At 46.0% G+C, this 16521-nt stretch overlaps 1 protein-coding gene and 1 long non-coding RNA gene across 10 annotated transcripts in view; one reads left to right on the top strand and one right to left on the bottom strand.

Annotated features, from left to right (window-relative positions):
* Positions 1–125: 125 nt before the first annotated feature.
* LOC122676409 lies at positions 126–14591 on the bottom strand. Of its 2 annotated transcripts, none has more exons than XR_006335581.1 (4): positions 14466–14591; positions 9018–9168; positions 6241–6369; positions 126–615 (listed from the first exon to the last, which is right to left on the bottom strand). It is a non-coding gene; the product is annotated as an uncharacterized LOC122676409 (long non-coding RNA). The 2 variants fall into 2 exon arrangements; XR_006335580.1 differs by having other exon boundaries at positions 6258–6369.
* Positions 13055–16521, top strand: part of GAB2 (GRB2 associated binding protein 2) — a 177929-nt gene continuing 174462 nt past the window's right edge. For all 8 annotated transcript variants that reach the window (XM_043875539.1, XM_043875542.1, XM_043875535.1 and 5 more), the window contains exon 1: positions 13055–13314. In XM_043875539.1, coding sequence (XP_043731474.1) covers positions 13234–13314 — 81 coding nt within the window. In that variant the 5' untranslated portion in view covers positions 13055–13233. The remainder of the gene's footprint in view (positions 13315–16521) is intronic.

Here is a 16521-nt window from a genome sequence, read left to right as displayed (position 1 = left end):
TCCCTTTTGCACAACACAGGCTCTAGGGCATGCAGGCCTCAGTAGTTGTGGCACGTGGGCTCAGTAGTTGTGGCTTCCTGGGCCCTAGAGCACATGTTCAGCAGTTGTGGCGCGTGGGCTTTGTTGCTCCGAGGCCTGGGGGATCTTCCCAGATCAAGTATTGAACCCCGATCTTCTGCATTGGCAGGCGGATTCTTTACCACTGAGCCAACAGGGAAACCCAAGAGAGAGCTTTTTTTTTAATCCTTGGAGAAATCTTGATTGTAACCTGATAGTAACAGAACCTGCTTCTCCATGGCATGCAAATATAATAAATGAGAAACCACCTCACACTTCCTTCTCCTCAGCCATCTCTTCTCCATAATAGACTCTATAACTGCTCGGTTGGGACAGTCTGTCCTTCCCGGAAGGGCTGCACCCCACTAGGGTGTTCACCAGGCAGTGTATCCTGAAAGCAGGTCTTTCTCTTGGTCGAGGAATGCTTCCCTGTGCCGTCCACTCAGCTGCTACCCAAGCACCCTGTGACACCAGTCGCAACGTTAGAAGGGCTTGACATCTCCAGTGCCTCCTTCCTGTCATCTTATAGCCCATAGTGGTTGTTCTTCCTCCTGTTATCTGTCATATGGAAAAAGCTCAGTTAATAGTGTCACAATGTTTGGGACAGTCCTAGCCCCCTTTATTTGGGGATTGCAGAAATGGACTTGGGTCATCTGTTAGTTTGCTATTGAATCTTTCACTGAAGATTTCCACCACTATTACATTTATTTTATTTATTTATTTATTTGTTTGTTTGTTTGCATTTCCCTAACAGGCAGGAACTGGAGAAGGCAATGGCACCCCACTCCAACACTCTTGCCTGGAAAATCCCATTGACAGAGGAACCTGGTAGGCTGCAGTCCATGGGGTCACGAAGAGTCAGACACGACTGAGCGACCTCACTTTCACTTTTCACTTTCATGCGTTGGAGAAGGAAATGGCAACCCACTCCAGTGTTCTTGCCTGGAGAATCCCAGGGACGGCGGAGCCTGGTGGGCTGCCGTCTATGGGGTCGCACAGAGTCGGACACAGCTGAAGCGACTTAGCAGCAGCAGCAGCAGCAACAGGCAGGAACTGATTCCTTATACAGTTAGGGTACAGCTGGCCAGTGATCTCTTTAAATGTAATTTCCATCTTCTACATCCTCCATTACAGGTTTCTGCATCAGGAAACTCTGGGGTCAGATTCCTGCCAGAAAATGTGCTAGATGTTTGGTGTCCTGGAAGGGGTATTAGAGGTAGAGGGAGAAGACCGTGGTTTGTGTCTGGCATACTGCATACTAGCTGCGGAATCTTGAGCAGGTTATTTTATCCCTGAGTTTGTGTATGCATCTGCAAAATGAGGATAATATTTAGCTTACAGTGTTTTGAGAAACAAAACTATGTGAAAGGGTTTCATAAATTGAAAACACTATACAAAGGTAAAGTCTTCAAAGGGAATCCCTTTCAAAACTCAAAAAAAATCTGTATGAACAAAGATAATTATTGCATGTTGAATGAAATATTTTATAGCCATAGAAATTATAAGAGAAGATGTGTTGAAAAAAAATTTTAACTGTACTTTGTAATTGCAACAGTGTGAAAGCTATGTCCATGGACTACAAGTGTATGGGGGAAAATGGAATCAGCTGTTTCAGGATGTGGGATGGAGTGACTTTTCTCTAAAAACGTCTTTGGTGTATGCAGTTCAGTTCAGTAGACTCACTGTGCTGGGTGTGGTGCTCCATTCTGTGGATACAGAGATAAATAGGAGGTGCTCCCATGACTCAGGGACTCCCCTTTCGTATAATCTTTGCCAAAGCTGATTATGTGTAAGAATCACCTGGGAAGCTTATTAAAAATTCAGATTATCCTGGTACCACCCTGGAAAGTCTGTTTTACCCTAAAAGGTCTAGGAAGGAGCAGCCCACAATTTGCATTCTTTTAACAGTCACCCTGAATAATTCTAATTGTTGTTCACTCAGTCATGTCTGACTCTTTGTGACCCCATGGACTGCAGCATGCCAAGCTTCCCTGTCCTTCTCTATCTCCCTGAGTTTGCTCAAACTTATGTCCATTGAGTTGGTGATGCCATCCAACCATCTCATCCTCTGTCACACCCTCTTCTGCCCTCAGTCTTTCCCAGCATTAGGGTCTTTTCCAGTGAGTTGGCTCTTGGCATCTGGTGGCCAAAGTATTGGAACTTCAGCGTCAGTCTTTCCAATGAATATTCAGCGTTGATTTCCTTTAGGATGGACTGGTTGGATCTCCTTGCAGTCCAAGGGGCTCTCCGAGAGTCTTCTCCAGCACCACAATTTGAAAGCATCAGTTCTTAGTTCCTCAGCTTTCTTTATAGTCCAACTCTCACATCTGTACCTGACTACTGGAAAAACCATAGCTTTGACTCTATGGACCTTTGTCAGCAAATTGAAATTTCTGCTTTTTAATATGCTGTCTAAGCTTGTCACAGCTTTTCTTCCAAGGAGCAAGCGTCTTTAATTTCGTGGCTGCAGTTAACTGTCCACAGTGATTTTGGAGCGCAAGAAAATAAAGTCTGTCACTGTTCCCATTTTCTTCCCCATCTATTTGCCATGAAGTGCTGGGACCAGATGCCATGATCTTAGTTTTTTTTTTAAATGTTGAGTTTTCAACCAGCTTTTTCACTCTCCTCTTTCACCTTCATCAAGAGGGTGTGATCCACACTGTCAAAGGCTTTAGTGTAGTCAGTGAAGCAGAAATGGATGTTTTCTGCAATTCCCTTGCCTTTTCTATTATCCAACGGATGTTGGCAATTTGATCTCTGGTTCCTCTGCCTTTGCTAGTCCAGCTGGAAGTTGGTTCACATACTGTTGAAGCCTGGCTTGAAGGATTTTGCTGGCTTGCTAGCATGTGAAATGAGTGCAATTGTGGGTAGTTTGAACATTCTTTGGCATTGCCCATCCTGGAATTGGAATGGAAACTGACCTTTCCCAGTCCTGTGGCCACTGCTGAGTTTTCCAAATTTGCTGGCATAATGAGTGCAGTACTTTAACAGCTCAGCTGGAATCCCATCACCTCCACTAGCTTTGTTCATAGTGATGGTTCCTCAGGGCCACTTGACTTCGCACTCCCAAGATGTCTGGCTCTAGGTGAGTGATCACACCATCGTGGTTATCTGGGTCATGAAGATCTTTTTTGTGTAGTTCTTCTGTATATTCTTGCCACCTCTTAATATTCTTGCTTCCTCAGACAACTGTTTTGCCTTGTTGCATTTCTTGGGGATGGTTTTGGTCACTGCCTCCTATACAACATTAGCAGCCTCCATCCATATAGTTCTTCAGACACTCTATCAGCTCTAATCCCTTGATCTACTTCCACTGTATAATCGTAAGGGATTTGATTTATGATTTAGGTCATATCTGAATGGCCTAGTGGTTTTCCCTACTTCTTCAATTTAAGTTTGAGACTGGAGTACGTTGTCATATCCTTGTCCAGGGGATCTTCCCAACCCAGGGATTGAACCCACGTCTCCTACATAGGCAGGCAGATTCTTTACCACTGAGCTACCTCTTGCATCTCCTGCATTGGCAGGTGGATTCTTTACTACTGAGCCACCTGTGAAACCCGGATGATTCTAACATAGATGGTTTAATATCACACCATTAGTGTGAAATCTTCAGTGAGGTCTTAATGTTTTTACAGTAAAAAGTAATAATTACACAGATCTGCTCACTGAAGAATTTGACTGTTCTGTCTGGACCTTTGAGCTGGCTTCTGTGCCTCTCTGTCAAGGACTGGACAGCCAGCCCACAGAATGATGTGGCCCTGGAACCCGTGCGGCCCAGACCCTGCGCACCTCTTGACCTCTCTCTCTCCCTCTCTTCCTTTCTCTTCCACTACCTCTCCCGTGTTTTTCTCTGTGATGTGTTTCTCTCCCACTCTGATTCCTCCTTTGCCTGTAATAAAGCGACATCCAGGTGCTTCCCCTTCCTTTATCCACCCCTACCCCCAACCAGACATGTCAACTTTATTGAAAAAAACCCAACTCACTAACTTGTGCTGGAAGGCTCTTGTATCAGGTTAATGTTTCTCAGAAAGTGTAGGAGTGGGCTGTTCATGGATCAACAAGCACAAAAATACGTATGGAAACTTTCGGGTGTTTATTTTGACTGTCATTTCACTCTTGATTAACTTTTTTCTCATGGGTTGGCACCTCAACAGAGTCCTGTTCTGCCTGTCGAGCTGGAGTGTGCCCTGCACCCTGGCTGAGCGCGGCCTGTCTCCACACGCCTGTGATCGGGCCTGGGTGGCTTTCTCAGCTACACACCTGTCGCCTCTTAGTCACCCAGATTCAAGATATTAACAACTCTAACCACACTCTCCGAGGCCATGGGATTTTATTTCAAGAGTGGTGACACTCCAAAATGCAGCTCGGATTGCTACACTTTCATACGTTTGTTAGTATTTGTAGTACTTGCATATCAGGATACCAGGGGTTGGCCAGTGGCTTCCAGACTCCCTCCCTCCATTACGCTCCCTCAGGACCATATGCAAGTTCCAGTCGTCCTACGCTGTCATTTTTCTTCTCTGTCAGAACATGAGCTTCGTGAGAGGAGAGGGCATTTATCTTTGTCTAGTGCCTTGGGGAGTATCTGGAACATAGTGAGTACTCATTAAATAACCCCTGAATGAATTAGGTGTCCCGTCAAAAAAGGGAAGTGTGTCCATCAGACAAAAGGGAAATATTCCTTAAAATATAACTCCCAAACTGGTTTTCTCCCCTAAATGTCTGTAAAATCTTTCATAAATTGAACTTTTAAACTAGGCTTTTCAGCCTTGCCTGGACATAGAACAAAAACTCAGGAATGAGAAGTAACTGTGAGTTCAACTTGTAATTTGTTGCTGAAATCTGTTACTGAATGTGAATTCCAAGGGTGTCTCTCCAGCACTGCTTCCAGAGTCCAGTGACTTGGTAGGCTTCTCAGGAGCCTCCCCACGCGGTTCATCATTTCATAGCCAGCACCTTGCCAAAAGCCTGGTATCTAGCAGGTGCCCGGTGAACATTTGCTGAATGAATGTATTTGATTGATGGAAGGAATTCAGAAGCAAGTCCTAAGAGGAACTACTTGGAGTCACTCGTATTTTCAGTTAGTGGTTTTCTCCACCTTGCTCTCTAAATCTAGACAAGTTTCTTGTCTAAAAATTGAAGGAGCTACTGCTTACATCATTAATTGAACAAACGTTAATTGTGCCTCTCTGTGAGGCACCAGAAGACAGGTAAAACCTAAGCCCTTTATGTTTGTTCCCTTATAGCAGCTGACCATTTCTCATGCTCTAACATTGCTCACAGGCCACTGGTAGACACCCGCTTACCTGCTTCTCTCCCCAGAAATACCTTGAACTTCTTAACAAGACCTTGATCTTACCTCAGTATTCCTATGCTGAACTTGTCATACATAGTTGGTTCTCAGAAAATCTTTATTGAGAATTGAATAACAAGCAAGTATGTAAAACCCCTAAGTTTTATATATACCTATATATATGAATATAAAAATATTTTGTATTTGAATGGAAATATATGCCTTCCTAAGTATTTTCTGAGTTTCAGATGATAAATACTGGATATGTTCTGAAAGAAACAAGACTGGTGTTTGTGTCTCTATTAAACACCTCTCAAGGTATCTAGTTAGTTATTGAACCCATCTTTCACCCGAGAATCCCCCCACCCTTGCTAGCCGGGTGGCCACCAATGTTGGGGGGACATGAGCTTCCCATGCTGATAGGGCTAGGGGTGGATACCTGACCCCAAGCGGACCAGTCTCTTTCCCTCTAAGGAGACTGGGGGTGAGAGAGCCTGGACTGGTTGCTTGAACCAGGAGCACATAACTTAGGAGCCATAAGACAAACATGTACCATAAGAGACAAAGGAAGCACTTTGCAGGGAGAAAGAACTACAGGCAAAATACTCAGAAATGAAAACCCATATGGCCTGTGAGAGACACACAGACACATACAAACTGGCTGCCTCGCTCTTCTACATTTAGTCCTTGGTTGCTGTTCGTCCTGAGGCCACAGTCAACTTTTTCTTGGGTTCCATGAGATATACCTTTTCTTTCTTTTTTTTTTTTACCAGTTAATTCCCTGTAGGGGCATAAGCAAACTTAAAATGGGTATCTGCTTTTACAACTAAAACAAGACACTAGTACACTAATAGAAAAAAAAATCTTGTTATTCTTTGTCTCATTACCTTTTTATCACACTTACATATTATTTCAGAATATTTGTTGGTCAGGAAATTATTTAGATGAGGAATTCCTGATAAATAACGTGCAGTAGGAGGGTGATGGCTTCTTTGCTTTTCAAGTTTCTTGATCCCCTAAATCACAAAAACAGAAATGAATGGAGACTTATTTACAGAGGGGATTGGATACATATGAGATCTTTTTTGAGCTACAAAATTGAATTAAAGAGGTTTTGAAGAACCAACACATTTGGCAGCTTCCCAAGACATCTATTTTTGAAGATTCTGCTTTCCAGAACTGTTGAAGAATGGCTTTTGTCACGGGCCTTAGCTGTGTTTCAAACTAGCCAAAACTGAAAAGTGGGAAGAGACTAAATAAAGCATGTGTGTGCCTAGAGCAGCTCAGACCCTGCTTTTGGGCTGGCATAAACACTGACAGCCAGATCCCTCAAAGTAAGATAAAGCCTTTGTTCTGCAGAAATGGTTCCAAATATGAAGTTATAATGATGTCTGCCAACATGTTCTCACCACTCTAGGAAAAGAAAACAACAACAACAAATAAGTTTCCAGCTCTTTTCTCAGTGGACCCTCTGGACCTTGGAGAAGCTTGCATGTAATTTGACTGCAGCTACTTTCTTTTTTAGTTAATTGTGTTACATGTGCCTCATAACTTCTAATCCCAGCGGGGCTGTCATTTAGAAGGGGGCTTGGGGGAAGGCTGTTTTAATTCTGGCTTTTGTTTCAGCCACTAAATGTAATGCCACATGATTGTTGACCCAACAGTAATCCAGTTAAAAAACAGTCTTCAGAGTTACTGCATCATCAAAATTAACCCTGATTACATCAAATTATGTTGAAACAGACCACAGCTGTTTGCCCTGTTGAAGCAACTGCTCAAGAGCTCATCCAGAAGATACATCTGGGTGTCAGGAAAATACATTTTGGGTTTTATTTTTGCTTCTCAACGTAAATGGAGGAGGGAAACTCTCTGTTCTGCCCAGAGTGCTTGGTGGGAGCTGAAAACCTTGTGATTCTCCAGATTCAAAAATCTTCTTAATTCCAGAAATGAAAAAAAAAAAAAAAAAACACCTGAGATTTTCCGTTTCAGTTTTCTATAGGAAGGATGTAAGAAGGAAATCCAAATCTGTTGAGTATTACTCTTATCAGCAAAAAGAAGTGGAACTGACTAGACAGGACAGCGGGATTTTCTGTGGAAGGCTGTATGTACTGGTGTTCTGGGCTGGCTCATGCCAGCCTGTGAGAAGGGATTGTTAAACTATGGAAAATTTTGCAAGCTGATTGCTAAAGAATACACTGAAATTAAATTATCATTAAAAGTGGAAAATAACAGGTATTGGAGAAGATGTGGACAGCTTGGAATCCTTACACACTGCTGCTTGAAATGTAAAATGGTGTAACCACCGTGGGAAACAATAAAGAGTTCTGTAAAAAGTTAAACACAGGGTCACAGTGTGACTTAGCAGTTTAACTCCTAGCTGTATAGTGAAGAGTGTGAAAACAGATTCACACAAAAACTTGTACATGAATGTTCACAGCAATATTACTCATAACAGTCCAAAAGTAGAAACAACTAAAATGTGTATTAACTGATGAGTGTGTATAAGTAAAACATGGTACATGGCTATAGTGGAATATTATTCAGCCATAAAGAGGAATAAAGAAAAACTGATATGTCACAACATGAATGAACCTTGAAAACGTTATACAAAGTACAAAGTCAGGCACAAAAGGCCATGTGGTATATGAGTCCGATTATAGGAAATATTCAGAATTGGCAAATCCATAGAGACAGAAAGTAAGTTAGTGGTTGCCAGCAAATGCTGTTGGGAAAATGAGAGGTGACTGCTAATAGACATGGAGTTTCTTTGGGGGTGATGAAAATGTTTTAAAGTTAGATAGCAGGGATGGCAGCACAACTGGAGAATATACTAAAAACCAACAAATAGTACAGGTTAAAAGCATGATACTTCTGGTATGTGAATGATACCTTAATTTAAAAACTAACCAGAATTCATCAGTTACTAATTATTTTGATACATTTTACTATTTGCTCTTGGCATTATGTCTATTGTATCTTTTTGATGGAAATACTAAAAGTGTATTACTGTGCATCTTTTAACTCTATTTGAAGACATGAAGTTGATAGCTTGAAATCATTAATAGTTGGGGAGAAAATTGTGGGGAGGTTCTTATTTGCCTCACAAAAATTGTCACATACTACAAATCAAGGCTACTACCGACACTACCAAAGAGCCAGGTTTTAAACTTTTACCAGCCCATCACTGGTTGTCCAACAGTCATCTTGGATAACTGGTGAAATTAGTTAGACAATCTCCTTGGATAACTGGTGAAATTAGTTAGACAATCTCCTGTGGCACTTAGATCCCCAGCAAAACAAAGACTAACAAATGTGCACGGCAACTCTGCCTGCACTTGGCGCAGAAGAAAGGCATTTCTGGTCCACTGTGCTGTGAAGCCCAGCTTGAGTCAGGGAACGTGATCCCTGCGGCCCCTGCTAGTAGTGTGTGTGGGTACAAGTGACAGCGCCCTGCTGCATTGTCTGCACAAAGCCAGACACCAGATAACCCACAGAAGATTTTAATTCTCAGTCCCAGACGGGAGGTTGTCTGGGGAATCTCTACAGCAGATTTGGAAACCAAGGGTTAACAAGTGAAACTTCACAGAATTACCTCCAGTTGCTCAGCCCCCCCCCCCCCCCCATCAGGCCAGTCCCTCCGAGTTTCAGCGCTTCAGCTGCTTACAGGTGCCCTCTCAGATACTGGTGTGGATGATCCAGAGTTCTGGATGCCCCAAGGGTCCACAACCTCACTTGTCGTCCTTTAAGGGTTGGTTCCTTCATTCTCAAACGTTTACTGAACATCTATTTTGTGCCTGGCACCATGCTTGGAGGTTCTGGGGATACAAAAAAAAAAAAAAAAAAATGAGGAAAACGCAGTCCAGCCTTCGGGGAACTCACAGTTCTTTGACAAGTAAACAGGAACTTGTACAGTGTGATAACCCAGTTCATACAGGTGCAGTGTGACCCTTAAGAATGAACAACTGTTTTGGGGGTTGGATACATGAATTTTAGGGAACGGGGTCTTGAGATAATCTGTTCAAGGCCTAATTCAAGGTAGAAGGACTCTGAAGGAGGTAAGGGGTCATCCTGCAAAGTAGGGTTTGGAGTTCTAAGGCACTTTCCCAGGGACCTTGACAGCCTTTGTTCTTCCAAGAATATGGTACCTGATTTTGCAGCCTGATCTGGGTGGGGGGAGTGTGATGTCACCACCATGGCAGCAGAGATGTCCCAGGAACCTAACTGCCCTAAAACAATTAGCACAGGTTCTTATTCTTTACAAAGGAGAAATTGGGGAACGACTTGCTCAAACTTTTCTCTTTCAAGAAAGCTTACTTCCAGAATGTCTCCCATTGGGTGTAACCGGGAGGAAACCCGGTTAGGACTTCAACCACACTCCAAGCTCACTTCCAGATCTCAGTCCCACCCAAATGCTGAAAGGTGATTTGAGTAGGTCAGATTATTGTGTCGGAGGGAAGCAAGTGGGCTCAAAGCACCTGGGTGTTAAAGAGGCTCCCACCTCAACATGCCTGAGAAACAAGTGTCCTGAAAGTCACCAGCTGAGTTGGCCCAGCTGGTCATACTGACCTTGACAAGCAGCAAGCAGAAATTAACCTGTCAACTAAACTGGAAGGGAGAAAAGGCAGAAGGGTTAGGACACAAACATCTATTCCCACCCCCAGTCCGATCACTGACGTCAGGCTTGGCGTGGGCGGTATTAATCACCCGGTCTGGTGTGCAGTTGAGGACATTTCTTCCAGCCCGCTCCTGGGAGCGTTCCACCAGCCATGCACCTGCCACCGGCCACAAAGCCTCAACTCCCAGACAGGCACGGATGCAGGCTGTCGCTGACGACACTCAAAAAGTCAGAGTGCGCCCTTTAGAACTCAGGCTCTGTGGGGGGAGGGGCGGGAGCAAAACGTGGTGCTCTGGCTTCCTCCCAGGTGTGTGTTTCTCTAATCTCTGCAGTGCCCCTCCAGAGAAACCCTCCTCATAAGACGGGCCATTTCCTGGGGATTTAATGAATACAGAATTAACGGCGCTCCTTGCAGCGGGCCATTAATTCCCCCAGGAAATACCTGTGGTCTTTAATCAAAATTGCCTAAATTATAGACTAGTGATGCACGTCCTCTCTGGGGAAGGGGGTACTGTCGTCCCAACTGGTTCCAATAGATGGCGCCGATCTTCATCTAAATAAATCATTCCGATAATTTGTTTTCCATTCCTCCCCAGTGAAAACCAAGGAGCATTTAAAAAACAACAACAAAGGCAAGGAATGGAGAGGACTTAGCAAAGGCCCAGACAGGAACGTCCTGTGCGAAGGCTGTTTCTAGGCCGGGCTCCTACCTCAGGCCCAGAAGACTGAGCTACATGGGGGTGCAGCCAGGGACCTCAGCAGCAGTCCCTCCACCGGTGAGCAGCCCTAGCTAAGTACCGGCAACTGAGTAATGAAAAGGTTGGGGAGGTGGGGGAGCACCAAGAAGAGCCCCTTCATCTAACTTTTGGGGGAGGAGGGATATGTTCAGAGAAGACTTCTGAAGCTGATACTCTGTTGTATTTCAAGGCCCTCCTGTCAGTGGCCTCAAAATGTTTCCACATGAAATTGTAAATAAAATATGGGCAGATGGCATCTTTAAACAAAATAAGACCCTCAAGAGTTTCTGGCCAAGTGTAGCCCAACTCCCAACTAATGGTTGCTGAACAGTCTCCCAGTCTGTCTTGAATCCTATAACTATAAAAAGATACGTAACAGAAGACTACTCTTCTAAGGAAAGATAAGGCCTCCTGTGTGTATGCCTGACTTGCATCACAAACCTCAGCTGCAAACTAGGCATGCAGATTTCTCAGACTCTGCAATCCCTGAGACTTGGCACCATGACTCAGATGTGAATGAAGTCAGAGGATTGCTTTATTTTGGTCAGGAGTCACCGCCTCCTGACTGATTTGACAGGCTCTGAGTATTTTGATATTTGTGTCACGGGTTTTATAGAAGGTACTTAAAGCCAGAGGTTAAAATGGCCATCATTCTGGTGGTAGCCTTACATGTATCTTAAATATTCCTCCGTTGAAAGGCTAAAAGGCCCTGGTCCCCGAGATAGCCTGACTGTCTTGGTTTTACATACAATCCAGCAGCACACCGGATAGTGAAGAAAATCAGTGAAAATTGGGTCCAGGGTTGCTGATCGCTAAACCTTACCAGGTGCTTAGAAGAGCTAAGCATAGAGTATAGAATTAGCTTTTACAAACTGAAATGGTTGAGTTTTCCGCAACCCAGCAAAGATCTGTAAAATCAGAAGTATGTCCAACAGCTTGCAAGAGCTAGCTTTGCTGCACAGAGATAGGGAAATGAGCAAAGTAGCCTTAGTCTGATGTCTTCAGGGAGTGCAAGATGCCACCGGTTCCACTCCGGTGCCTGCACAGTTCCCTATTGATGTAACGGGTTACTATCCACTCTTCAAAAAAATCGGGTCGGGGGGTGGAGAGCCTAACCTTTTAACGCTGCTTGTAAAGGTACTTTGTGAGTTGAAAAGAGCCTTTAACCAAAGGTTTCCGGTTTTGCTGAGTTTTTTTTACCCCTTATTACCTCCCCACAAAATGCTGGATTCTTCAGGTATGTGCTTCAGCGTTCTCCATCTCAGTTAAGCCTTTCCACAACGCAGTAAGAGGCATCTGCATCAAATGAGTCCCAGAGAATTCTCCTAACCTTTGTCAATAAGTTGGAGCGCTGAAGAATTTTGACCCCAGTTTCTTACTCTATACCATCTTGCCTTCCAATTCACTATGAAATAGTATTTTTGACCCATTTTTGCCTCCTTGATTCTACAGATCATAAGAATTTTCTTCTATTGAATTGCTTTTCCCAGAGGCAGTGTGGGAGCCAGCGGAACTTTATTTTCTGATAATAGTGTGTTAGTCGCTCAGTCGTATCCGACTCTTTGCAAACCCATGGACTGTAGCCCGCCAGGCTCCTCTGTCCATGAAATTCTCCAGGCAAGAATACTGGAGTGGGGTTGCCAGTTCCTGCTCCATTCTGATAATAAGAGGACCCTAAATTAATGCGGACATGAAAGCAATTCTCCACTTTAAATAGATGAGCAGTACCACTCCCAACCCCGACCCATCCCTAGAATGAGAAACTTGACTGCACTGCCAGGGCTTTGGGCCCCTAGGCTATCTGGGAAATGGGAATAACACACCCCACTCAATTTGGAGATTTGTAATGAAGATCCTATAAGCAAGGAACGTACGCCCAGCCCAGCACGTAGTAATCTGTTGGTTTTTTTTTTTTTTTTTTCTTCTCCCACCAAGGGGGTGAGAGAGTTAATGAAACTCTTGGAAAGCGGATCACTCATTTCAGCCAGAACCTGACCCACTGAAACCTTAAACGCAGAGAGAATGGACAGGACAGGGGAGCAGCCCTCGGGCCCCTGGCTGACGACTCTCTGCGAAAGGTCGCTTCACCATCGAGGGCGCGCAGCTCCTGCCCATCACCCCACGCCCACCAAGGGCGCGGCCGCCTGCCCCGCTGACAGCCGGAGGCTTCGGAAAAAAGACCCCGGGGGACGCGGCCAGCCGCGGGCGCCCCCGAGAGCCTTGGGCCCAGGGCGCGAGGCGGTGTCCGCCTCTCCGCAGGCGGCCCGCCCGGGGGCGCGGCGGGCTGTGGGCGTGGCGAGCGCGCGCCGCCCTTCCTGCCGGGGCGCCCCCGCCGCGGCCGGGCCGGGAGAACGCGCGGGCGCGCGCGAGGCAGCCGGGCCGCGCCGCCTCGCCCTCGCCCTCGCCCCGCGGCCGCCGGCCGCCCCAGCCCCTCCCCTTCGCCGCGAGCCGCGCACCGCCGGCCGGCTGAGCCAGCGGCCCGCGCCCTCGTCCGCCGACCCCGCGGCGGGCTCCGGGCGGCCGGCAGCATGAGCGGCGGCGGCGGCGGCGACGTGGTGTGCACCGGCTGGCTGAGGAAATCGCCCCCCGAAAAGAAGTTGAGGCGCTATGTGAGTGCGGGTCGGGGCGAGGGGCGCCCCGAGGCCTGCCGACGGGCCGGGCGCCCGGGAGGGTCCGCGGGCGCGCGGGCGGGGGCGCCGGGAGCGGGCGGCGCGCCCCGCGACCCGGGGCTGCAGCACACCTGTCAGGTGCGCCGCCGAGGGGCGGGGCGGGCGGCCGGCCAGGTGAGGCTGCGGCGCCTCCCGGCCAGCCTCCCGTAAACTAAACCCAGCATTGAAGTTTGTATTGATTGTTTTCGGAGACCGAAAAGAGTTGATTGCCGAGGCCGGGGGGTCCGTACTGACCCCGAGCGGCTCCAGCCTGCGGGGCTCGGGGAGTGGGCGGGAAAGGGGGGGCGTAGGCCGTGGGGCCGCGCGGCCGGGCCCCCCACAAAGAGCGGCGCGCCTCCCACCCTTTCCCCCCGCGCTTTCCCTGCCTGCCCCTCCCGGTGGCCGCCTGCTTCCTTCCAGTCCACAGCCGCTGCATCACGGGCAGCGTCAGCAGCATGTGCAGCCCTTGTATTAAGTGACTCATTTGTTTGTCCCCCTTCTTTGCCTTTATGCTGTATGTCTCTCACAGGCATCCCCCCACCCCACGACGGTGACACCGCAGTTTGGTCTGCCACGACTGGCCCGGCTTTTGTGTTGTGCAGCCCTTTGGCGTCTGGGGTCAGGAGAAATCAAGGGTCTCAGTTGCCAGGTGGTGCTAACCGACAGTGTTTACCGAAATTACCGGGACAGCCGCTCCCTTTTAAGTGAGAGGCTCCGTATCCTGGGCAGGGTCGTGCAGCCTGGTTTGAGCAGTGAGCGGTCTGGTCCCACCCCCTCCGCCCCCACCAGAAGATGCCTAGCTTGGTGGGGTCAAAGTACAAGATGGTGCCGCTGACTGAGATTTGGCTGAAATCAGCCCTGGGTTATTCGACTGAGTTTGGAAATAGAAGCAAGGTCGCTAAAAGATGTCCGGGTCTCCCATCCTCTCCTCTCCCCTTGCTGTGAAATGCCCTTGTTAAACGGCCTGTCCGTGCTGGACTCTGGGATCGTTCCCACAGCATGGAAGCGAGCCGTTGCCTTCCAGCTGCACAGCATCAAGGGAGCTCTGAACAGACCCTGCCCGCTGTCAGCTGCGCCCCTGGCTGTCCGCAGGGGGAGAGGCGAAAGCTTACCAGAGTTTCCTGTCTTGGCTCCCCAGATCAGAACCAAGGGACTTCTGGCCTCTGGATTGAGGAAGTGACATTCTGTTTTTCAAAGGAAGTGTTGTTGGGGAGTGCAAGTGAGTGTGTATGTAAATGAAATCAGGCTCTTATTTAGATCATCTGCTGGGGGGAAAAAAAGAGGATTTAGCACATGACTTTCAAAAGTGGACACAGATTTTAAATATAGTAGGGATGAGACAATAAAGTGTTCATCTCAGTTTTAAAGCTCATTTTCAGAGATGTCCATGTAGCCAAAGAACTGTAACTGTGAAGAAAAGCTTTTCTCCCCTTGAGGGCCATATCAGTTCATTAGCAAAGGTGCATTTTTATGTTAGGTAAGAAGAGTAAGTTGCTATTAATCTTTTCACAAGTATAAAACAAAAAAATATCTTTGGCCCCAAGACCTTCAGAAGACTATCAATCAAAGTGTAATACCTTACCTTACCAGCTAGTGGAATAAAGTATCCAGTAAAAATGAGACTTAATTGTCAAGTTAGAACACTGCCCTAAACAACCTTGAAACTTTGTTTTTGAAACAGTTTGCAATTTGACACTTTATCTACATTGACTGGTAACTACTTCAGCTCTCTCACCCAGACTCTCCTTGTGATCCATTTCTTGGGTATTTTTGTTTCCAAGCAACTTTAGCTCAAAATAACAGGGTTCAGAGGCTTTGGGGTCAAGCACCTTTTCCCCTCATTTGAAGTACTTGACAGCCTCAAGTCACAAGATGACTTCAGCCTTTTCCTTATCTCCCTCATACTGGAGACCATAAGGCCAAACTGGTAACAGGTTTTCTTAGGCTAGCGTGTGATGTGTTCCATTGGTATGACTAGAAGTCTCCCCTGCTGTGGATATTCACTTGTCTTAGTTGAAGCTGAGCTGGTTTGTGTAACCCTAAACTCCTGGGGAACAGTTTTCCTTTGCATCTTCTTTTCTTTGGGGGTTTTGAGAATTTTTGTTTTAAGTTAGAACTCTGCCAGCTCCCTCTGTCCATGAGAGGCCCAGGTTCACTAGAACCAAAGTAGGAAATTTTCTAGCCCCATAACTAAACACACACCTCCAAACTGTTGCTTATTCTGTTATAAATGTTAGCCATGTGATATTATATAGATTGAGAAATCTTTATTATAAGAATGTGTTAGGAATCTGAAACAAAGCAAAAAGAAGTTTATGAAACAGATTACACCATTTAAAATTATTTTTTAATCTACTTTTTATTTAATTTGGATTGGTGGTAGGTATAGGAGTTTAAAAAAAAAATCAACTTGAAGCTATGGAACATGTATGTTAGTTACCAAGATTAACGTTAGGGATTCCTTCATTAATGTCTTGTCTAAGTTATCAATTGTAAGAAAGTGTAAAGGGTCTGTTCATTATTTGCTGTGTGCCCTCGAGGAATTACCAAAAAAGTGACCTCTGGGAAATGGTGAGTATTGCCTCTGGGGTGACACAGTATGGTTGCAGTGAGAGGCTGGCGGAAGGAACTGCGCTCCCATCATTCCAGTCTACATGTGTCTGTGTGTGCATGACCGTGTGAACACACACATATGCATGGATGTAAAGTTGAAACCATATCTTTTTGAGGAAAAAAAAACATGTTGACACATACTGCCCGGTTATTTTCTGTTTTCACTGGGTTAAAAGATTAAGGGAAAAGATAGGCAGCAGCACTGCCCCCTAGTGGCTAGCTCGGAGAAAATTGTGTATTGATTCTAAAGAACAACTGAGTTAAGAAAACTCTTGTTTGTTCAGTAAGCTCATTTATTAAAAGATCTGTGTCCCAGAAACTGGATTAGATTCTGGGAATAGAAGTTAACCCATCCCTTCAGTCTTAGCGGACAACCTTGCCTTCCCCTTCACAAAGAAAACCGAAGCTTTTAAGGAGTGCCTGTCTTCACATACTGTAGCCGCATTTCCAAATTTACCTCTACCATCCCATACCCACCACATCCTTAACCTGTGATTTCTTCTCCTTGTTAATATTTCAAGAGTTTTATATAAGTGGATTCACACAGTATAACTG

The sequence above is a fragment of the Cervus elaphus genome, chromosome 2, assembly GCF_910594005.1.
Source record: "Cervus elaphus chromosome 2, mCerEla1.1, whole genome shotgun sequence".
Taxonomy (NCBI): domain Eukaryota; kingdom Metazoa; phylum Chordata; class Mammalia; order Artiodactyla; family Cervidae; genus Cervus; species Cervus elaphus.
This window is presented reverse-complemented; position numbering and strand designations above follow the sequence as displayed.